The sequence below is a fragment of the Pyxicephalus adspersus genome, chromosome 2 (genome assembly GCF_032062135.1).
Source record: "Pyxicephalus adspersus chromosome 2, UCB_Pads_2.0, whole genome shotgun sequence".
NCBI classification, from domain to species: Eukaryota; Metazoa; Chordata; class Amphibia; order Anura; family Pyxicephalidae; genus Pyxicephalus; species Pyxicephalus adspersus.
In genome coordinates this window covers 11,608,444-11,632,773 of record NC_092859.1, presented here as the reverse complement: position 1 = coordinate 11,632,773, position 24,330 = coordinate 11,608,444, and the positions used below count along the sequence as shown (strand labels likewise).

General features: G+C 40.0%; 2 protein-coding genes and 1 long non-coding RNA gene across 8 annotated transcripts in view; 1 reads left to right on the top strand and 2 right to left on the bottom strand.

Moving 5' to 3' along the window:
• The first annotated feature begins 4,790 nt into the window (after positions 1-4,790).
• Positions 4,791-20,023, top strand: EPOR (erythropoietin receptor). Its single transcript, XM_072399508.1, has 8 exons — positions 4,791-5,115; positions 11,160-11,286; positions 12,521-12,693; positions 13,228-13,400; positions 15,871-16,018; positions 16,610-16,697; positions 16,778-16,865; positions 17,030-20,023. Exons 1-8 carry the CDS (start codon positions 4,995-4,997, stop codon positions 17,666-17,668), a joined length of 1,557 nt encoding a protein of 518 aa, XP_072255609.1. The 5' UTR covers positions 4,791-4,994; the 3' UTR covers positions 17,669-20,023.
• On the bottom strand, positions 5,586-8,272 carry LOC140322886 (uncharacterized). 2 transcript variants are annotated; one of them, XR_011919265.1, is made up of 3 exons: positions 7,793-8,272; positions 6,605-6,725; positions 5,586-6,285 (listed from the first exon to the last, which is right to left on the bottom strand). It is a non-coding gene; the product is annotated as an uncharacterized lncRNA (long non-coding RNA). The 2 variants fall into 2 exon arrangements; XR_011919264.1 differs by lacking the exon at positions 7,793-8,272 and having other exon boundaries at positions 6,605-7,274.
• Positions 20,024-21,127: 1,104 nt separating the features above from the next.
• PLPPR2 (phospholipid phosphatase related 2) overlaps positions 21,128-24,330 on the bottom strand; it is a 15,898-nt gene continuing 12,695 nt past the window's right edge. For all 5 annotated transcript variants that reach the window (XM_072399510.1, XM_072399509.1, XM_072399513.1 and 2 more), the window contains one exon: positions 21,128-24,226. In XM_072399510.1, the coding sequence (XP_072255611.1) occupies positions 24,194-24,226 (33 nt within the window). In that variant the 3' untranslated portion in view covers positions 21,128-24,193. The remainder of the gene's footprint in view (positions 24,227-24,330) is intronic.

Genomic DNA, 24,330 nt, shown 5'->3' with positions numbered 1-24,330 from the left:
CTGGTTGAGAATCATTGCCATAGACTATCATTCGAGTGGAAACTGTGAGTCTTATGGGGCTGCTGACATCACATCTAAGATGGCGGCACCCAGCAGTAGTCTCGGGCTCCTGGATATCCACACAAAGGAGGATTTTACATGTAAATAACATACATATAATACATGGCAATAAAATGGTAAGAATACTGGTAAAATAAATGATTTGATGACAGGAAATTGACTGAACACTTCCATAGCAAGGTTTGTCTACTTAAAGGAGAACTTTAGCCATCTAACCTGCAGCGACGTCACTCAAGGGAGCTCACAATCTAATGTCCCTACCATCATCATATGTCATTACCACAGTCTAAGGTCAATTTTGGAGGGAAGCCAATTAACCTAACTGCATGTTTTTGGAATGTGGGAGGAAACCGGAGTACCCAAAGGAAACCCACACTAACACGGGGAGAACCCGCAAACTCCATGCAGATAGAGTCCTGGTTGAGATTTGAACCTGGGACCTAGCGCTGCAAAGGCCAGAGTGCTAACCACTGAGCCCTTTAATCCTTTTTTTGGGTACAAAGAACACTTATATTTCTTAGAGAGCATGGAATAATGCAGTATTTGGTGCTGCTTTACTATCTAATAATAAAACATATGCAATTACAACTATAACTATATATTTTTTTTTTATTAAAATGGACAAATGTTTGGAACCTGAAGAATTTGGAGTATTTTAAAGCTAGTTTCAAAGTATTGTGTAATAATTTATTATTTTTTACAGTAAAAACAACAAGCCATAGATCATCTTTACAGGGTTAAAAGTACACATCGTTACTGGCGGGAACTGTGTTAGTCCTGGTTGTGGATTGCATGTGAGTCTTAGAAGGTGCTATGTCTGCCCTCCTAGATAAGAGCAGAGAGTACGCTCAGTCTGTTTATCTGTACTCTTCTTCTGTTCCAGCACTACTGGATATTGGTGGTGTGTACACCAGGAGACACCTACAGTTCATTCACTCAGTATAGCCATATCACATCTCTTATAAAGGCTAGCCCTCCATCTACTGTACCTGTACTCACCTCAAATGGTACAATTTAGATTGAGAATGCCCCCACCCCACTTTGAAGTGGTATTTGGTGATCTTCTGCCAACCCCTGGGAGATATATATATGTAAACAAGGATGAAAGTTTTTTTGCAGTTTGGATATGCCAAGGTAAGTTTTGGGATATCAGATGTGTTCTTAGTGTTTTCGAAGGATGAGCTTCATGGCAGATAGGGGTAAATCTGGTCCATGGTTGTTGGTAGCAGAGCTTGGACCAGATTTTACCCCTACCTGCCACAAATCTCATTCTTTAAAAACACTAGGAACACATCTAATATCCCAAAACTTCTTTCAAATTTAATTGGTGGATACATCATTCCTTGTCTGTTTTTGTCACCCCTGAAAAAGAAAATATGGCGAAACGTATCAGGAATTTAGACCACCTTGTTGTATCCCTACAAACTTTTGTTATACTTTTCCCACATGAAGTGGGTTGTTTACTCAATAATGTCTCAGGAGTATACTGTCTAACCTTCCATACTTTATATCTCTATAATTTTTCTTAAAGAAATTTCTATATGCAGTGTTTTTCAATCAGGGTTATTCAAAAGGCTGCTCGGGGGTTCCTAGAGCAATGAAAAATGGGGGACTGATCTCCTATCTGCAATAACCATTAGGGCAAGGGGGCTATTTTCTACTGACCAGCAATGTAAGCGGTCCATTTTACACTGTGCACAAATGTTAGAGGACACCACAATTCTTACTGGCTTATTGTCTAATCTGCAGTTATTATTTAATTACCTGAACCAAAGGTGTTTTGTCAAAACGGTAAAAACAGTATTTTACCAGCTGATAGATATAATTGGGCATACTCTTAGATAGGGGATAGGAACAAGACAGAAGGCTTTTTAGTGGCACTTAAAGAAGACTTTCAAAGTGAATACATTTTTGATTCAACTTTATTTAATTCCAAAAATTATTTGATACAAATTATGTACAAAAGGTTAAAAGTATATATAGTAACACATACAGCAGAGTACACATTTGATTTTCATAAGTCTGAATATAGTTTAGCTAATGTGTTCATGTGTTCCCCTTCCCGACGTGTTTCACCCCTATATTGGGCTTTCTCAGGGGATATGGAGGATAATACAACACAAGTGCAGACTTGGCTTATAATAAATTACGAAGCAGTGCAAATCTGGATGTTCTGATATACACTTTAAAAACAATCATGACCCATGAATGATTATGTTGGTGTCTGCTTGTATTTGTTCCCAAGTAGAGGGTGAGTATTGTAATGAAGATGTTTTAGATTATATTATTTAAAGCAAGAAGCTGTCAAAATACCATGTTTATATGATGCTGAAGATGTTTCAAAGCCAATAGATGTAACGGAGGGTTTTTAAAGCAGTGAATAGTAGAAATGTCCAGTAGGACCTCCAGGAACAAGCCGAAAGGAACAACCCATAACTGGGCATACCTCACCCATATCCTGGCAGTGAAGACCTAACAAGTCCTTCTTCGAGATGTTTCTGTCACAGCAGATCTGTCCTCTCAATTTATCCACTTTTTTCCTTCTAACGCAATTCCCAATTGGGACCCTATCAAATTTTGGAGACCCATAAAACAGAAATCGAGGGTTTTTCATTGAACATAGTTCCAGGCCTAAAAGAGCATGCCCTGCTTTTTCTGTCTATTTTCTTTATCACATTCACACATTTAAACTCGCCCACAGACATACTCCTAACTCTTAAGAGAGGTAGGTAGAGAGTTGATGACCCTACGTGAAAAGTTGACCTTCCTCTGTAGTGTGAAAGCTAAGTCCTTGTTTTCCAAATGCCAGGTTTGGCAATAAGAGTAGTAGAATGTTTGCCAATGGCCTTGGTGGTCAAAGAGAGCATAGTTTTGCTCTTCATGTAATTATTACGTTGGGTCGGGTGGTTCTATGTAGCTTCCATATGGATCTATAGAATATTCAGAAGTGTCTGTCTCTGTCTTCTCCCATGAATGGTATATGGGCTTATTTTTCTCACACGCAAATTCCTCATGATAGGAAGTCACTTGAGGCCCCTATTTCTTTGCAAGAACTGCAGGAAGCATTAAAAACAACGGAGAAGAACAACTGACGGTGTTTGAGTGATAATGCACAGGCAGTGCAGGGATCTACCATGTCATTGGCTTTTACTATTTTTTGCTTAACCCTCCCTGATTTTACACCCCTTCCTGCAGGCTTGTGAATCAGATTTGGGGTCTACCTTTACCATCACTATGAAAAAGAATCCTTTTGTTGGTCCTCCATTAGTAGAAGATTTCAGAAGTTGGTCATTTTTTGGTGGCACAAAACACCATTGTTCATGCATATATTTTTTTTTCCAGCCAGTACCTGATCTATCCTGAGAATGAAATAGGGAGGTGAGCACGATGTTACATAAATGTTGGTCCTGTGCAGTATTGAAGCCTTTCTGGGACATAGTTAGTTCACACAAAATTTTACTGACGGACATTTACCAGAAGACCTTGCTTTCCTCTTGCTGCTCCATAAAAATTTGTCTGTTACCAAAGATTTACCAAAATTTGATAGTTAGGCATATAGAGAATCTTACTTTCAGAATAAAGGCAGTTGGACTAAATTCTGCTGGATGCAGTTTTTGGACTCTCCAGAATAGAGTCTCCTCCCGGACCGATTGAGATAAATTTTCTTACCTTGTATAGCTGTTTGATGGCCCTGGAGCCACAGGATCACTCTCCCCTGGCTTTCTTGTCATTCTTTTTTTTTCTTAGTCTCTTGTCTTCGGCCTTCCACCCTTTTCCTACGACTGAATTCACACTGGCAGTGAGATTGCAGTGCTTTTACCAATTCCTCACGCCGGGAACCGCTGCCTCTTTGGGGGCTGCTCCATGTAACATCTCCCTGCAGCAGCCCCATAGGAAAGGAATAGTGGGGGCAGGGAGTGGTACTAGTACCCCTCACTACCACCAGTTGCCACATGTGTAGACTTTTGGGGCTTGATTAATTAAAGCTCTCCAAGGCTGGAGAAGATACACTTTCATTAGTGAAGATGGGTGATCCAGCAAACCTGGAATGGATCTGGTCCAGGATGCAAAACATTTGCTAGAAAATAGCAAATGACTTTGAAGAAATTCATTCCAGGTTTGCTGGATCACTCAGGTTTACTAATGAAAGTGTATTCTCTCCAGCCTTGTAGAGCTTTAATAAATCGGGCCCTTGGTCTTTAAGAACCAGCTCTACCGTGCAAGTGTTTGAGTGACTGCCAGCAGCGGGGAGATGCGTAGAATCGTGCAACCCAGAGGTGTTCTCTTTTTACTCCCTTGTTTCTCTTTTCTATTATGTGTCTATCTAATATATTATAAATACTAAAATAAATAATAGCAACAAGGAATAACAGGCCTCATAGTTTATTTTAAAGAAATGTTTTCTTTGGTAATGGCAGTCTATTCTGGTTATGTATTTTTTGAGCTTGCACTGTAATTGGCTTGAACTAGTTTTAAAATCAGCATTACCCATTGATTTGCTTTGTTTGCCAAGAGTTACATTGCTACTGTTATTCTTTTAGTCAAAATAAAAAATGTTGTTTTTTTTTTAAAAAAAGGCTTTCTGTTTTTTAAAAGCAACTTTTTTTCTTGCAATGAACTGATGTCACCAAGACACCAGCGCCAACTAAATACAACACTCCTTATTCCATCCCACAAACATATTTTACCCTGAAAGTCTTATCAGACGTTGCAGAGAAGAGAAACTAAATTCATGTCTCAGCAGCATACGGCATAGGTGTGAGATAGGGCAGAGGCAGTCTGCGTGGACACTGATAGAGAGGGTGACACACACCGAAACACGAGGAGAGGCCGAGGAAAGACAGAGAAGGTCACACTGAGATCTGCCACATAGATCTCCATATAATTCCAGGGACACAGCACAGGGACACTGGTTGAGAAGGCCACCTTTCACCATGGGCACGTTGGTGCCCATCCTATCCAATGTCCATCATTGTGGTTCCTTACTGCTGGTCTTGTGCCTGGTGCTTTGCAGTGGTGGGAATCCTATACTGACCTCTGAATTTATTCACAGAGGTAAGTAGCACCAAGTATTTACCTCCGTTTCCATTCTTAGCTGTTATTTACATCTGCTGTATCTCATCGTTTTCCATGAAGGGCATGTGAACAGGGCAAAACATTGAAGGCAACTGTATTACCTATTTGCTCTTTTTCCATATCCATCTGGAACCATGCAATTTTTGGTGGGTTTTTAAAGGACATATCCACTATCTACAGAAATGAAGTTGGTGATAGTTAATATATAAAAGCATATATATATATATATATCAAAAACTTTTTTGGGTAGTGTTCAGTAAACACTCCAGCCAGTTATATGCTTTGTATCCATGTACCATTGGGAAAATTTGGTGCACGTAGGAAGTTGGAGGAAATCTGTCAAAGTGAGAGGAATTCAGCTGTCCTCGTCCCTATTAGAAGATTTCCCTTTACCGGAAAACTCACCAGGACAAATCTCTCCAGTGGGGTAATAAAAATGTAACAGATGCTTTACCCTTCAATTTCTTTATATTACAAATTACGTTGACCAGAGATACATTTAATTATCCTTATTTCTGTTAAAGATATTGATGATCCAATTCTTTCTGTACACTTGGCTGTGGTTAGACTGCATGCTCTACGCTTGGGGTTTTCATGGGTCTCAGATTTCTTCCTCTTTACTGAAGTGGTCCCCCAAGGGTTCCATAGCTTCACAGATACTTTAGGGTTTGGAGGCAGCTAGGGGAGCGCTAGGTGTAAGACAGGGGACACATATACCCCTTGCAACTTGGTCCCAATCAACAAAGGCAGGATATAAACATGGACAAAATGGTTGGAAGGTGAACATACTGGCAACGACTTGCCATACCATTCTCTCTTTAGATGCCAGACAACAATAATGCTTTTAGCATAAGTAAAGCCACATCTTTAATATATTTAATTTTTAGTTGAATGGAAGGGTTAAAATTTACATCATGTTTACCATATTGCTGTCTTTGTCCCCGGGGAAGGCTTTTCCCTCTCTGCTTGTCCTGGTGAGTATTATCATCCGGACAGAAAGTGATGGTAAATCCAAAATGTTTTAGTCGTCATTGGAACAGGTGATGAAGAAAATTCTTGCAATGGGAACACCAGCTTTGGTGTACAGTTATGTGAAACGAGATGTACCCTCACGTAGGAGACATTTTAGCATACTTCTTGTCGTATCTCCTGTTGAAGATGTGAAGAGAATTATCTAACTGGAACCAGAAAGCTGAAATAAAACAAAACTAAAAGACATACCAGATGTTGCAATGGGATATTTCCCACTCGCTCCCCTCTCCAAAGAACTGAACAGTGCTTTATGTACAGAGCTCATTTGTTCTACTTTCACTGGATCACAAAAAATTGTTTCCAAAGACAGCAATTTACCTTCTGTATTCAGTTTAAGGGTGATGGTATCAGAAGGTTTCAGAAAGGTTCTATGAGGTGATATCTGATGACTTGTATAGTAGTTTTAGAAACTTTCTATCAGTTGGCAGGGACTTACCGATCTCTAGGTAGTGAATCTTCATTGACTTCCTCTGTTCACCCCCCAATGTTGGGTGTGGAGGCCTCTGAGTCTTCGTAAAAGTTTCATGTATGACTTGTACTGCTGCACTGGATATTCTCTATAAACAAATACCATATTGTGAGTGATATTATCTCCCATTCTATTGTGTGTAAATTAAATCGTAAGCTCTTTGGGCCAGAGTCCTCTCCTCCCGTATCACTGTCTGTATTCGTCTGTCATTTGCAACCCCTATTTATTGTACAGCGCTGCGTAATATGTTGGCGCTTTATAAATCCTGTTTATTATTAATAATAATAACTGTTTCTCAACCAGCGTTCTTTAGAAACCCTAGGGATTGTCCCAAGGCTGCTAGAGGCTCCTTGAGCAATGAGCAATTTGTTCCTCTTGGGTTATTTTAGGTAACGCCAATCACCTTTTTGGCTATCTGTAAGGGTGACTTTCTTCCCAATGACCAGCAATATAAGAGGCATTCTTCCCACTGACCCCCACTCTAATGTACTGTGAGCTGTGGATATAGTGATTATACCAAGGGTTCCACTAGACCTTAAAGTTATTTCAAGGGTTCCCCGGGTTCCCCATGCTGAGAAAGCTTGCTCTAGCATCTACCAAACATTAAAGTTTAAGTTTTAGATGACTGAAACCTTAGCTAGTTCCCTGGCTTCTGTGTCTTCTTCATGTAATACTTCTCTGAACACTGAATTTGGGTATTTACCCTGGTAAATAGGTAATCACATGGGATAATAATGATTTGATTATGTGTTGTAGGCTCAGATTATATCAGGAGGCTGGTGGTTTAGTAATTAGACATAGGGCCAGGTATATCCCTGGGGTCAGGGGCTTAGTCCCACCAGGTACCATACAAAGTTTATACATTGCTTCTGCATGGTGTGTGGAACCTACATAGGTTGCTCTAAAATCCCTCACAATCCAAAAACATTCCAATTGGTTTATTAGTGATTATCTGATGGAGACCACGATGGATATAAGACTGTGTTCAGCCTAATAGACTGTGAGCTTCTCATGGGTTAGGGGCCAATCTATTGGGTTGATTATTATATAAAATAGATAGACCAACATGTAAGTGTAAACCAGGCAAAACAAATTTTAGTTAAATACAAAAAAACAAAAACATTTAAAATGAAGGCAGAAAAACATATTTTTTACATGGCACTATGCATGTCCCAGGACGGCAGTTTCTTATCAGACACACCAGACGCTCTGCAAGGGGAGGGCTACGAGGGCCATGCCTATTGTTTATGTACAACGTGTTCCGGTGTCATGTGAACATATTTGGTATGAACTTCCTCCGTATACAATATTCTAGTACTAAATTACATAACATAGGATTCGGGGGAAAATAAATGTTCCCTTAGACATGCAATTGCAGTTGTGCAATCTTTGCATTTGTGGTGGGGTTAGGAATGAATGTTGGATGGGGCCAGATAGCCTTGGTTGGAAGATCTCATGGGAAATAGAAATTGTTAGCTGATTGTTGTTTGATCCAAGACTTTCAATATTAGCAGGAATTACTTGTCAGTTGCTGGATTGATTTGTCTTTAACAAATATAAATTATCATGAGCAGTGAATTTTTCCCATATTGGATTGATATAACTGATTACTGCCATTTTCACCTATCTCTCCTACCAATTTTTCTTATATTGGGGATAGATATATTGGTCCTGATTTATTAAAGCTCTCCAAGGCTGGAGAGAATACACTTTCCCAAGTGAACCTGGGTGATCCAGCAAACCTGGAATGGATTTCCTAAAAGTAATGTGCTATTTGTTAGCAAATGTTTTCAATTCTGGATCAGATCCATTCCAGGTTTGCTGAATCACCCAGCTTCACTAATGAAAGTGTATTCTCTCCAGCTTTGGAGAGGGCCATTATAATTTTGTGCAGTGTACCATAAATCCTGATGAAGCAGTTGCTATTGCGAAACGCGTCAAATTTTGCCCGCCCCCCCCCCCCACTATTCGCTGCTAATATTATGAAAGATCTATTTTGACTCCCCAGCAGAGGGGCTCTCTTTGGTCTACATTGAAGTGTTCGGGGGGGGGGGGGGATCAGTTGTATTTGGAGCAACAAATGTATATCATATCCATGCTTTTTATTGAGTTTACATTTTAGCTTTCATGTTCCTTCTTCTTCTCTCCCTCTCCCTCTTCCCCCCCTTTTTTTTCTATTATTATGTTTTGTTTCCAAACCATGTGGTTTGTTTGGTTTTTCTTTGGATGTGTTTTTTTTGTATTATTGTTCCTTTTGTACATATGCTTCTCCTGTTACTTATTATTTTTCTTTTTACAAATTTTACATTTTTTATGTTTCATACTTGCACTGTAGTGCTATTCTGTCTGTGTGCCTATTTTTTTATTTCCGTTTGCACTGAAGTAAATGTTTGTACTTTCTTTTTTTGAACCTAAAAAAACCCCTTGGTACCAGAATTTACATTTTAGAGTGTATGTTAATACAACTATTGATCTATGCTTGTCTAATTGTCGGTAAAGCCACAAGAAAAAAAGTCCCATTACTTTAGGGATATGAGCATGTTACTCCAATCATCATCTTTTTATTTCCTTGATTGTTAGCATTATTGGTTCTTTTTCACCTGGAGAAGGCTGTGTGGATCACATTCCTGCAAGAATAAATGTGCGTGTTGGGTGATTATATTCTTGAAGCATACACAGCATGCATGATTGTTTTGTGGCATCAATGAGCTGCTCCAAGGCAATGCACCCCAATGTAAATGGCACCATGGTGCCATGATGAGAACTGATTCTCAGACAACTGAAACACATACTAGTTAGATTGCTGCATCTGCTGTAGTAGGTGATAAGACAGGTTATTAGAGTTTCTGCGTTGTGAATGTTCAGACTTGTGGTTAAAAACCAGGGCGTTCACTGATGCCGATCAAACACCAGATGCCCGGGAGTGGTAACAGACCGTAACTTCTGGGCTTGTGCAGGCATTTTAAGTGACTGCAAAACCCTAACACAGGGGCATTTATTTGTTTTTTTTTGCAAAAGCAATTTTAGGCATTTGCAAGTGCCACCAATTTAAGTCTATTGAGGCATCAGGGTGGCAAACTGCCCCTGGACAATACATGTAGTGCCCAAAAGGCCTGCTACCACCTGTCATACAAAGCATGGAGCCATTCTTTGCAATGTTTACCATGTTTGCAAGCAATTACAGCAGTAAAACCACTTTGCAAAAACCACCAGTCTGAACATATTACTTATAGATATAGAGAAGAATGAGAATAAAGTGCTTTTACAGATAGGCCTGGAGGTGAAAGGAGGGAAGGAGTATAGGCATAAGGCCTGCATGGCTGATATGGGAACCTGAGCCAGGGTTGTAGCGGCTGGAAAGAAAAAATATTCAACTTTGGGAGCCCTAGGTAGTTTGACATTTGGGTTTTAGAGGCCTTCCGGGAATAGCAGCCAAAAAGGTTCTTGTTGGGTTAAATGGGTCTGATTGTGTAATGGTTAAGTTATTAATATCTGTGCTATGTCATATAAAGTGAAGCTGTTTTATGATGTTTGAGGAATTGGGCCTGATTTATTAAAGCAAGTTGATAAAACAAACCTGGAAGGGATCTGGTTTAGGATTCAAAATAATTGCTAGCGAAATGCAAATTACTTTTAAGCATTAATTAATTTTAATCAATTCCATGTTTGCTGGACCAAGCAGTTTCTATGATGAAAGTGTATCTTCTGCAGCCTTGGAGAGCTTTCATAAATCAGACTCAATTCCTAAAACATCATACAACAGTTCCACCTTGGAGAGCTTTCAGGCCCATTGTGTTAATAAAGAATGACTGTTACAGTCAATTTTGCCAATATGCCAGTCCAATATGGAGGTGTATGAGTGATCTTGGGAAATGAGGGGCTAAGCAGATAAAGCATGGCTTGCGGGGAGAGGCTTCGGGGTTACCCTAGTCATGCGTATTCAGCACTGTGTGCACCATCTGATCAGTTTAGGTAAGTGACAATTTAAATGCAACTAAAGCAAAAACTTTCTAAGCAGTTACATTTTTTTTTAAGACAAGTGACCAAAGTAAGAATCCCTGCAAGTGTTTTATGATTTGTCTCAACCCCTGTATTAGCCATTTATTCCCATGGGAAATAATAAAATTGAATTCAAAAAAGGAAATGAAAAAAAAAAAGAATTCATATACTGGATACTTTCATTAAAAGTATTAACTCCATACAGTCAGCAGAATACCAAATTGTCATTTATGTTTAGTCATTCAACTTTGAATAAACAATTTTCTCAGACCTGATTATCGTATTCATAGTTTCTTTCTGGTGCTCTGTAGCTTATTTCACTTTTTAATGCTGGTCAGCAATAGAAACTTCCATATTCCCATTAAAATCTAATTTGCAAATAGGTGTAAGGAAATTGGAGCAGCCCTACCTCAAATAAAAGAAATTGGAAGTCATCGATTGCAAAGACTTCTCTGCTTTTTTTGGGAAATAGAAGCAAATAAATCATTCTTTTCTAAACTCTGATTTATCTATTTACTTGCAGTGAACAATGTTATTGAAAACAGGACGTTGCTCCCTTTCTGCTTCACAGTGGAATTAGAAGATCTTACTTGTTTCTGGGAGAGTGACACCCCTGACAACTCCAAATTCACCTTTTATTACAAGCCAGGGTAAGTACAAATCTATCATGGCCACTTAAAGTCTGATCTTCTCTGCCCTGTGATCCAGTAGAAGCTGTGTGTGTTATTGGTAAATACATGTTGCTGCCCTAAGTTTTGCAGTATGGCCCAATACAAGGTGCAAGCACTGTGCACTAATTTCTAATAGATTTGTAATTCTGCCCAGCAGAAAACGGATGTACGGTGTATGATGGCCCATTCAAAGTCTACAAATTTACTTTGTACTATAACCTTATAGAAAGTGCATGTAGTGTGCATGTGGCCTAAAAGATGGTGAGTGTATTGAGCCTTATGATCTAATAGAAAATGCACATACTGGGTATCATGGCCTAATGAGAGGAGGATAAAGTTTGCACTATGGTCTAGTTCACCAGAAACCCAATACAAGGTCAATACCCAGTGCACTGTGGTCTAATAAAATTTAGATAACCTGTGCACTATGGTCCAGTAGAAGGTGGAAATGCTGTGCATTGTGGCCTATTAGAAGATGACGAACTTGCACACGGCAGTCTAATAAAAGGTGGATAACCTGTGGTCTATTAGAAGGTGGATACAATGGTCATTGTGGCCCAAAAGAAGTTATATACCCTGTGCACTGTGGCCTAGTAAGAGGTGAATACACCATGCACTGTGGTCTAAAAAAAGAAGAATAACCTGTGCGTTGTGGTATAATAGAAGGTGAATACACAATGCACTGTGGCCTAATAGAAGGTGAATAACCTGTGTGTTGTAGCCTAATAAAAGGTATATACACAATGCACTTTGGTGTAATAGAAGGTGAATACACTGTGCACTGTGGTGTAATACAAGGTGAACACAGCGTGCACTGTGGTATAATAGAAGGTGAATAAACTGTGCACCGTGGTGTAATAGAAGGTGAATACACCATGCACTGTGGCCAAAAAGTAGGTGAATACACTGTGCACTGTGGTGTAATAAAAGGTGAATACACCATGAACTGTGGCCTAATAGGTGAATACACTGTGCAACATAGTGTAATAGAAGGTGAATACACCATGCACTGTGGCCTAATAGGTGAATACACTGTGCAACATAGTGTAATAGAAGGTGAATACACCATGCACTGTGGCCTAATAGGTGAATACACTGTGCACCATGGTGTAATACAAGGTGAATACACCGCACCCAGACACTGATATACCAGATTCCTAATATAACATAGACCATGACATTGTAAAATGACGATATTCTCCTTTGTTCTCAGGGTTTCCTGTGATTTAATGACTGTGAAAGCCTCAGAAGAATCCTGGTGGCACTTGTGTCAGTTTCCACAAGATGAGGTCAATTTCTTTGCAATTAACCCCCAAATCATCTCCGTGTGGGATAATCGGAGCAATACCACTCTGTACAAACGAGAGCTAATCCCAGAAGATGTTGGTAAGTTTTTTTAATGTCATCACTTTTAGCATTGGAAAATCAAATCATTGCATATTCCCTATGGCTAAATATAAGTGAGGACCTAGCAAGGTGCTGGACGTAGCTTCCTGAAAAAAGAACCCTTCCTTGGTACTAATCTTGTGAGCCCTGGGCCCTGATGTAAGCAGCGGGCTGGCTGATGGGAGAAGTGTACATACCTAGGTGGGCTGTATTTATATGAAGACCAGCCTAGGTAACATCCAAATATAATGCTGAGCCTCCATGATTGAAATCCAAATAATCCAGTAAGAAATTGGGCAGACCAGGTGACCTTCTGCATTTATTAATGAACATTGTTAGAAGCTCACAGTGTGCGGTGAAATCAGATTGAGCATTTTCAGCCCAGGAGAGGAGCTGTACAACCCAAGAAGACTGAAGGGAAAGCTGGAGGTCGTAGTTAACATTCTGGGTTCCCTGCACAGACACAATTTGCTGCATTTTTAAATCACGCTCATCTCTCTGTAAGGAGAACTTCATATATCTCTCTATTTTCAGTCTACACAGAGCCCCCAACTAATATAACAATGACAGAACAGAAACGCCCCTTGGGACTGATGATCAGCTTCAAGAACACAGAGCAGAATCCGATTCTCAGCGAAGGCTATATGTATGAAGTTAATTATACGAGCCCCAAGGGGCAGAACTCCATGATATTTCCCAAGTCAAAGGTACTTCATTTATTAATCCTTAATTTTTAGCATGGTAATTATATTTCTAGATTTCTCCTGAATATTACAGCTGAACTCAAAAACTTTAATTCAAATCTGTATTTTAAAAAACGTTTTCAATATACATATCCGACTTTGTATTTGTATAAGGGTCTCAAAATCCTCTGTAACCCGGAAGAGTTACAATATGTACACATGTCAGATGATTGTCGCCCAGGGCGAATGGTTGTGCTTATTTCAGGAAAAAAAATCTAACCTGTATAAAGTGGTCCTCAGATGTTGTCATTGATTCTCCTTGGCAGATTGATGAACAACCATCAGGAATGACCACTGAGCTTCCCTACACATGAGAGCACAGTGGGGTGCTGCTCATCCATCCTCCTCTCTCTGTACAACAAAATGGCACTGTGTGTACAGCACTCGTTCATCCATCTGTCACTGGAAACAATCCTGCAAGATTGTGTCCAGCGACAATTATATGACGTCCATCGGACGCCTGTACGGGGCTTTAGGAGCATTACAATGTACAGCTATGGTAGCCTGTAAGAGAGTTCAATGTGGGGGCAGCGATGACCTTATCAATGCAATTCTGCAGCTTTGTCTTCTAATGAGCAGGTTGGGGTGGGTCAGAGACCAAACTATTTTTCTTATCTGCAGAAGAAAAAAGTAAGGACACTACACTGGCACTGATATCCAGGGGGGGTGTTTGGATTGCCATACTGCACCGTTCTTCATGCTTAAAGGAAAAATCTTCTGGGGTGCCAATAATGAAGGAAAAAATCTTGTTGCCTTATCCCTTATCTTGAAAGACAGTATCCTTACTAAGTCTCTACCATATGAATGATACGTTACGCATAGTCTGTCCTCTGTACCCTGCACCTTAGCTCGAGAGAAAAAGAGAGTAAGTAAGAGAAAGAGAGGTCTAATAGGCATAGGATGTATATACGAGAATAAGAGATAGAGATTTGGGAGAAGAGGCATAGGATGTATATAAGAAAGAGATTTGGGAGAAGAGGCATAGGATGTATATACGAGAATAAGAGATAGAGATTTGGGAGAAGAGGCATAGGATGTATATAGGAGGATAACAGAAAGAGATATAAGGGAATAAGAGAGTGATTTGTGGCTGTTGTCCCTTCTTACACATATCTGGGACCCCTGGCCACATCAAGCAACACCCATGCACCCACCCCTTACTTGGGTGTCCTCCCACTTCCGGAAATACACTGCTCCCAGGTGCCCGCTGATATTCTCCAATAGGTGTCACTGTTGCATTGGGGGCAAGTCCTCTGGCTCCTTTGGGGGTCATCAGATAGCAAGTATGTTTATACACCAGGCAGGATGATTGGAGAAGTCTTTGAAGTAGATGCTTCCATGCACAACCCCTATACCTCACACCTGGTATGGTGTGATCTTCCTATTCAAGGAAGTGTTATCTTTCCTTCCAGTTCCTTTGGATCTAAACCCCAGCTCGAGTCCGCCTGCTAGATTTGCCCGCATTGACATTTCAAAGGCAACCCCCATTAAGGCTCACCAACAGTCATATTGAACCCATCATTTGAAATGGAATATCCATAATTGCTGATTTTATACAACCCATGTTGTGCACTCCAACAATGCTGCATATCTGCCTTCTGTCTGGTCTTCAACATTAACGTGCACCTGTACCTAGACAATGCACACTGTGAACTATTTACATACACTGAACATGCAGTTGCAACGAGAATGAATGAACAAACCCTCGTTGACCACTATGTGATGGTGGTATTAGAACTCAGGTGTCATCAGGTGAATGTAAGCCCTGAATAAGGCCAAGGCAAAGGGAACCACTAACTGCAACATGATCTACTGCAAATAGTGGCACAGGTTTGGTCCATGGACATTGTGGAAATTTCTCTTCAAAGTTCACAACAAAGGCACAGAAATAATTTGCTGAAGAATCTTGATATGCGTACACAAAAAAATATTTAGCATTGACTTATAACCCAACATCATTTATTATTATAATTTTTGGAGATGAATTACATCAAATTACAAACTGCTAGAGAGGTCAGTGATGAAATGTTTTAAATACTAAAACTCTAGATAGAATACGAAGTGTCATCATAGTTTGGGCACCTGTGTATTTTAAACCATCAATAAATGACTCTCTGTTCCAAAGGAGAAATAAAAGCTATTACAAAATTGTTTTCCAACTTGCTATTTTCTTCTGCATAATTGTAATGACTGGAGACATCTGCAGGCATTTATATTGTTCACAAATGGTTGGCTGATAGGGTGAAATATAGAGTCATGATTGGGATATTGGCAAAAGCAATTGTTATATCTGGAGCTGACCCTGCACTAGTTAATTAATAGCCTGCTGTTTCTTTAATGTATGTAAACTTTACATTTTGTTAAATGTAGTAATTTACTAAATCAAATTGAAGAAAATCACCATAACGGTACGCTTTGGTATGTATCTGCACAGGTTAGATCAGAGGGCGGCTATGTGCAGCTTTTCCTCAGCGATGTTACAAGGGATGCTGATTACACAATTAATGTGAGAAAGAAAGTCGACAACCCGCATGATGGGTATTGGAGTGCTTGGGCCGTCACTACCTTTCAGATGTCTGATGGTGAGTTTATCATTATGGGGTGAATTTTCTCTGATCTCTTGTTGTTAGTTTAAAATCTATTTACTTGTAGGTTCAGTCCTGCTTTGGGATCAAGTGCGGCTCCCGGCAGCTGGCACCTTGCCAGATCCCAGTCACTGGCACTGTAGTGCTGGTTATTAAAGAACTGGTATCTGAACATTTGAGCACTCACTTATTCTATATGGGGGTTGCCCTTGGGAAAATTTCAGAAATTACCATTTAGCATCTCCCCAAGTGAAAGGTTAACTGGCAAGCTGTAGGTGGACCAAAACTCTATGGCCAGTATGAACATAGGACATAGCCAAGGGAAGTGCTTGCCCATACCTTCCAGTCTGGAGTATGTCAGTTACATCACCGTGTATATAGTGGATCAGTCCAGAGTCCTTCACTATTGGCACAGTGTATTGGATGGGGCAGTGTGGAGTATTTTATGTACAGTACAGTGTATAAAGTGGAGCATATGGAGTAGATAATGGAGTTGGGCCAATATTCAGCTTTCCACATAGTAACAAGTACGCAGTAAAACAAGAACCATAAATGATCATTTCATTATTTTGTTTCTTTTTCTTCTAGGGTTTGATGAGCTTCATATCCTGCTGTTTGTTTTTGCCGGATTTTCTGCACTGATTGTAATCTTTTCGGTGGTTGTTTATCAAAGAAGGTAAATGAAGCCATTGAAGACAAAGTGTATAAGGCCCACATGCTCCATGCTTTATTACTGACTTGTGTCTGTCCTTGTAGGTTCCTCAAGAGTAAAGTGTGGCCGGATATTCCAACCCCAGAACACCACTTTAAGGAACTTTACACTACCCATAAAGGGAATTTCAAGGTAACTATGCTGTGTAATTAGACTTTGAATGATTATCAATAACTAATTGATTGCTGAGAACCAATAAGATTTTTTTTAGTTTGATAGATCAAGTTGAAGGTTGTAAAAGTTAAAAAGTTTGCTTTTTCTGGATATTAACTAGCCAGTTTTCTATTTATTTACAGAAATGGCTAGGCCAGACAGATTCCTACCTTACGTGGATTACTGAAAGAAATTTCTTTCACGAAGGTCCCATCACGACACTGGAAGTATTATCAGAACTTCCTAATGCTCCTCCATCCTTTATGCCTCCTGTACCGTTGCCACCGAAGGACAGTTATGTTGTTCTGGATGAAAATATCATTCCTTCTTTACTACCATGGATGGTATCTTCAAGACAAAGCAATGTACAGAGAGGTATGTCCATTCCAGAAGATGAAAAGACCATGAGGAGAGGGGGAAGGGCAGAGGAGGCAGAAGAAGTAAGACCAAGAGAAACAGAGGAGGTCAGGAAGCTGATTACAGAAGAAGAGCCGACCATGACACTAAAAAGTCTATCTGGTGGTAGAACCATTTTTAGAACGGACTCTCAAAGTTCAGAGGAGGGCAAGCACAGCGCTGCGTCCAGTTTTGAGTACACAGTTTTAGAGACTTGTGATGGACTCTTATCCCCAAGAACCCGCTCCATTCCTCCTCGCCAACCTCTGAAGTATGCCTGTCTTCTGATGTCTGAATCTGGTGAGGAAAGCCCACCTTCCTCACCCAACATTTACCAGAACAGCCCCTGTGGTCACTTTCCAGCCCCTGTTTATTCTCAGTGCTAGTAACCAACCTTCCTTCCTGAAAAATGTGAACCCAGTTGTTAAACTTGCACTTGGCCTGGAGGAAGACTTTCTCCAACAAGAAAGATGGAACTTTGACAATAAGAAGGCAAAAAAAGTGGACTACGATGTATCAACGAAGTAAAGGGTCAGGCCATTCTTGACTGGTCTTTCAATAATGGATGCACCTTGTATGGTGGGGTCACTAAGCAGGGTCTTGCAGCCATGCATCTAATGATACCACTCCACCAACTGGCTACACCATTACAAAAGGTCCCCAAATGTGCCTATTCTGTCACAAAATATGGTGGGTTATCTCAAAGGAAAGCTTCACCTGAAAAGAAGTGCATTGCACTCACCATAGTTTCTTCACGTAATCTAAGCTGGAATCATCCCATCCACCGGGATCGTTCATTACCTTTTCCTCATAACGTTAGCCTTCTCTAGTGTCTGGTCCAGCAATGTCCTTTTAATAATCTGCCCACAGGCAGTCTCTTCTGCAAAAAAACAACCTTACCTGCCCGACTGCAACTTTTTAAGTATACCTGTCCCCATTCTGTCGCAGGTGTCATCATCTTCTTTTGCTCCTCTTCTGAGTTGATGGGCCATCTTGATTGGCCTGGGCCAGGATGCCATTACTCCTGCAGGAGTCCATTTAGTCCCAGCAGCCCCGGCATGCCTGGCATAGCCTGGCATCCTGCACTGAGCTGCATATGTGCTCAAAAAGAAGATTGCAAACAGGCAGGTAAGACTGGTAAGACATTGCCTGTCCCTTCGGAAATAAACAACCTGCTGCAATTTTCTTTCCTGAACTATTTCTACTATTATATATCTTCTATTGTATTTCTGCTTTAAGTTTAGACCAGATCAGCTTGGAGATTTTATTACATATTGCTTTGGGGATTTAGGAGAGTAAAGCTGTCCCTTAAGAGAAGGATAAAAGAAGTGAGTGATTCTGGCTGACATTTTCATATCATTTTAGGGTGACTGTAGCCTTCACCTAACTGTGAATGTTTAATCTTTTACTTAACCTGTAAATACAAAAAAACACTGTATGATAAAATACCCTAAAACTGCCAGATTTTTCTGTAAATAATGAATGTTCTCAGTGGGTTTTACTGACATGTTTCTTATTTTTCTGACATTGTCCTCATGTGATATTGTTATGTTGAAATACCTAAACCTCAGATGTGTAGATAATGAGAATGCAATAACTTACAAACTCATATAATCCTTCATGGATACCTGTAATAAAGTATTTTAGGGGTTATCATAGCTGACCCTGATCTAATATTGCTAGTTACTTTACTGTCTTCCAACTCTGGATCAGAACAGGAATGCAGAATTCTGACTGCAACTTCTGCAATAATTGTTATTGATCAGGGGACTCGGAAAGTATTAAGGCCAAGTACAACCATGACTAGCATTTTCAGAAGTTCACAAAGTCAGATCATGAATATTTCCTACGAGTGATATCCTTTAAAGAGAATACCAAATACCTACAGTGCATTTTTTGTAGTCATTTTAGAATTATTATTGTAGCCTTGTGTATGTTAATTGTGTTTCTGGGCACTCTATTTGACTTCCTTTTATCAAAAACGTTGATTGGCTTTCACCAAAATTGGCCCTGAATAGTGTGTCCATATGACGATAGTGGGAACATTAAATATAAGCTCCTTGGGGGCAGGGACTTGTGTGATCTCTGTACACTACAGTGCTGAAGAATGCATTGCACACAATGCATTAAAAACCTGAATTAGATGCAAGGAGGTGAATGTCCATCATACACTCCAGTCACTTCCCATTAGCACTTTCAATCCATACCTGGAGTGATTATTCTTAAAATTTTCCTTACGTTTCCTTACATTAATGCGCTGATGTTCGCACAACAAATCATCTGTTGGATTGTTTTACACTTGCCATGTCAATTTTCCAAACTGTATTTCCCATGTTTGCTCCCTATTGCTTATGCATGCTTCATAATGCAGAATAAAAAAAAGGAAAAATGAGGTCGGCTTAAAATACGAAGCTGTAACTGGAGCTGGGAACACAGCTGCAGAGATTCCACCTCCATAGCTAATAGTTTAGGTGGTGCAATGATATTTACTAAACACAGAGAAGTCTTGGTGGACCAACCTCAATGACAGAAGCAGACAGTCCAGCTATAAATCAATTGATTCTTTCCTCTTCCAATTTTTTTCATACCTTACCAAAGTATCCTTTTGTACAGAGAACCCCCCTGGTGTAAATATTTGTTATTTTTTGTTACATGAAAGTTTTTTAGTACTATGTTTTATCTTGTGTTTTATACCTTTTTAAATACTTTTGATAATAAATGTTTTTATTTTTTCATCTGTGCATGATAACTTTTTTCGTTGTAATTTGCATACTGATAACACAGCCTAGAAATTGCCTTAGAAATTGTTTATGCAGCCCGACAAAAGGCCTGGTAAGAATCCTTAGTGAAAATAGAAGAAATGTATTATCGTGTATTTTGCCCCCCTGATTCACTAACTGGGCAAACACAGGGGCTGAATTACCCAGGCTGCAGACTGGCAGGCTGATGGCAGCTCTGCCCCTTAATTCTTGCTATCCCCAGCAGCACAGGTTCTCAAATATTCATTGGATAAGTGATTGCTGCTCAGGATAGTAAGGGTTCAGGGGCAGAGATGCCATCAGCAAGCTGGTCTGCAGCATAAAGTTTACTGAAGACTGAAAGATGCATGAACGAGAGCTGTACATACAGCGCTATTCTGCTCCATGGAGAGGGAAGGGGGAGAATTAGCGAGTGCCACCCCGCTGTGCTCTCTCCCCTTCACTTCAATTGCAGTCGTTTGTCATTTATGAATGTGCCAGGACGAATCCATGAACTGCGTCAGACGAGCGCTGCACATACGTCAGATTCTCATCCGATATCAGCCCTGAAATAATAATATTAATCAGACGAGAATCATCTGACGTGTGTATGTAGCCTTAAGCTGGGTACACATGTAGAATATTTGTCGCTGGAAAAGATCTTTCACTATCCTTTCCAATGACTAAGGACTGCACAATGCATGAATGAGTGCTGAACATACAGCACCGTTCTACTCTATGGAGAGGGGAAGGGGAGAGCGACAGAGCGGCACCCTGCTGTGCACTATCCCCCTTCCCTTGCATTATGATCGTTTGTTGTTCATTGTCTGGGGATCCGCCAGGACGGTCGTTCAGACGATGGATGACGGGCGCTGTACACACGCCAGATTCTCGTCCGATATTGGCCCTGAGCTGATTATCGGACAAGAAGCATTGCAAGTGTATACATAGCCTTACACAGTCCAATGTTATCTGTTCAACCCTTTATGCTTATTGCATCATATTTTTCCTTTAAGCATATCTGGGCATCCGAAAAAGTGAAATCTTTTCTGATCCATATGTCACATCCACATGGTATTTGTGCACCCATAAACAAATGCAATGCAATACAAGACAGTATCAATTTTAATAGAAGCCATCATTGTGTGCACCACATACAAAAATGTACAAATCGTAGAAATCACACAATTAGAAAGTGACACAGCTACACCATATATCCGTATTTATAGCTGCCTGTTGTGAAGGATGCAAGGTCTCCAGTATTAGGGAAATCCTGCTCAAAGCTAATAGATGGATCAGAGAGAAGGAGAGAATGACATGTCAATAACAGTCAAATACTTGTCCTTATTTTAACACTGGATTGTTATAAAAATTTAGCTCAGTGTTATTTTTTGGGATATATCTGCAAATTCTCTCTAATGCAAAATCATAGATTACCTGCAAGGAGACAGGCAACAAAGTTCTCCCCAGACCCTTTTAGCTGGGCGCACCACCCAGCACTTTTCAGTAACAATATGGGTCATAATATAGGGGCTGCCACCCGCCTGCAATTTCTTCCCACCTAGCTTGAAAATATTTCTGGGTTGAACACTGGGCAAGTAAATCAGAAAGGGCTCATACTATAATTTTTTTTAAATGGGTAAGGTGTAGTAGGATTTCCTCCCTTCCCCATCACTGATCACTGACACTGTACATTATACTTTTAGACCCAGAAACAAGCTGCATGAGTGACTATGCATCAGACATTTGCAAAATAGCCAAGAATTGTACAAGCACCAAACATGGGGAAATATAGATGACACAAGGATTGCTATAACCTTTGTCCTTCCCGCTTTGAAAAAGTCTTTTTGAGTTAAAATTCTTTATTTGGATTGGCAGTATCTATGTCTGGAGGGACTGATATTTACACATACCCCTCCTCTTCTGCCCCACTGATCACAGAAAATTTCAATTGTTGCAATGTGCTACCACATTTACTTTACCATGCATTTATTTTAAATGGGTTGTCAGCCGATTGCAATGCAGCCAGTGCACCACAATGTGTAGATATGAATTATCTATCCATTATGGTGCACTGTGTAAGTGCATTGGGGTTCTATTCGACATGGTACCACAATGCAATGGTTAGAACAGGTCCCAAAATTGTAACAATTTTCATAGAAATGTAATTATATTTGAATGTTTGATGCAGCTACATGGGCAGCAATCTAGGAAGTGTGCTGACATGAGAGAAGACAAACGCAGCAATGCTTGGAATTCACATATCAAGCTGGCTTAGGCTGTAGTCTGTCTGTGAAGTGTTTTTCTTTTCTCTATTACTGGGATGAAATGAAAGTAGTGGGATTTGTACTGTCATAGCTATTCATGCAATATTACACACAATGGTCCTAAGGAGTCCCCAGACCTGCTCAGTCTACAGGGCCCTATTACATTGCAGCATATAGCAAGCTGCCAGGAAGCAGGGAAGGATGGCAATGCTTTTCTTAATTCTTATGGAAGGTTTTAGTGTATTTTGCTCATCCTCATTTTAAGGCCCTCCTTTTCTTTATAGCTCCATCTCACTCATCCAACTCTCATGGAGGTGATGTTAGTGTAAACTCATGCAGATGTCCGAGTACAACCAGTAACCTTGTGTTAGAAGGAAACTTTTTCTAATGTTGGCAATACTTTCTGGTTAAGGGGTTCCATGCACAGCTTGGGTTGGCACAGTACAAAGCAATATATGCGCAGAAGCAAAATATGTGCAGAAATGAGTCTGGCATTTGGGAAGTTTGAGGTTCATGTGAGTAAAGCCATATTGGGGGAGAAATAAATTCTGCATATTCTGAATCCTTCAACTGTTATTTGGGGTAAGGTTTGTGAAGACTTTATTCCACTTTGCATTTGGACCTAGTAGATATCTTTGCCCCTCATGGTAGCAAAAACCCTGAAAATTGATTTATACCCCATGGTAGCTTTATTAGATAGACTAACATTCTAAAAGTAGTGATGGCAGCATTGCTGCTCACCTTATAGGCCTCAGACTTACAACTCCCATTTATTAAGACTCAGTGACTAGTGAGGGAATAGTGTAGAAGTGATTCCAAATTTAGAAAGAGGCATTGAAGACCAGTACAAAACAGTTGAAAAGTTCGATTTTTGTTCTATATTTATTTTAAAAATGCTACATTTACTGCATTTTACTTTAACTATCAAAGGCTCTCTCTAACGCAGGGGCCTGGTTTACGGAGGAAAATGGAGAATATACTACAGTCTGGGTTTAGGACCCAAAGGGCTCCACAGGGATCATTTTGGTGACCATAGGTGTGTTTTAGTTAGGGAAGGTTCACTTTACCTTTCCTACTTTTAAAATACTTCAACACCTTCATAAAAAGTAAAAAAACTTTGATACTTCCTATCCTTTCCTATTATCTGCCTTTGCAGCAATGGGCACTTTAAAAACATTAGGTTCCCCTATTAAACAATTCAGCAAAAAGCTTTATGTTTCCCTATAAATTTATATCTCATTTTTAAATCAATGTTTACAAGATTGGATTTTAATCTGTGGTTCTTCCTGTATTAATGGATTAGATTGTGGGATATTTTAAATTTTTTTATGAAAATATGTTCAGCAAGTTTAGGAAAAACTAGCTACAAAATAGATTTTGCTAGGTTATGTTGATTTATGTTGAAATACATAGAAAATGAGTGAAGCAAAATCACTAAAATGCTTAACAAACAGGACAAGTTGTAAGAATCAATGGAAAATGCTGATCCTAGGTAAAAACATTTTAGAATTAGGTCTCACATTACATACAGAATTGCTGAAGTTGAACAGAAACAGACAGAATGTCATATGTGCTACTTATGCTGCAATAATAAAGGTGTGAACACACATAGGAATAATAAACATGGGAAATAACACTAAATCACTTCTGATCTGTGAAAATTTGGTGTAAAAATCTGGAAAATATCCCACGTTATGTAGCAGGTGTCAGAGTGATGGAAAGGCAGGAGAATTGTCTCTGATGTGCATACTGATATTCAGTGCAAAGGGATCCCACGATTACGGCTCCTGGGCACCAAGAAGATGGCCAAACTCTATGGAGCGCCATTGGGATCTATACTTGGCTGGTCATACAGTTCGATGGTATCAGGACGTCTGGGGTGACTGGAACAAGGCATGGAGGAGGGTCAGGTGACATTGCTGGGTGCAACTCCATAACCCTATTTAGAGAGAGAAAGATAGAGAGAGAGAGAGAGGGGGAGAAAGAGAGAGAGGAGGGAGAGAAAGAGAGGGAGGGGGAGAGAAAGAGAGGGAGGGAGAGAGA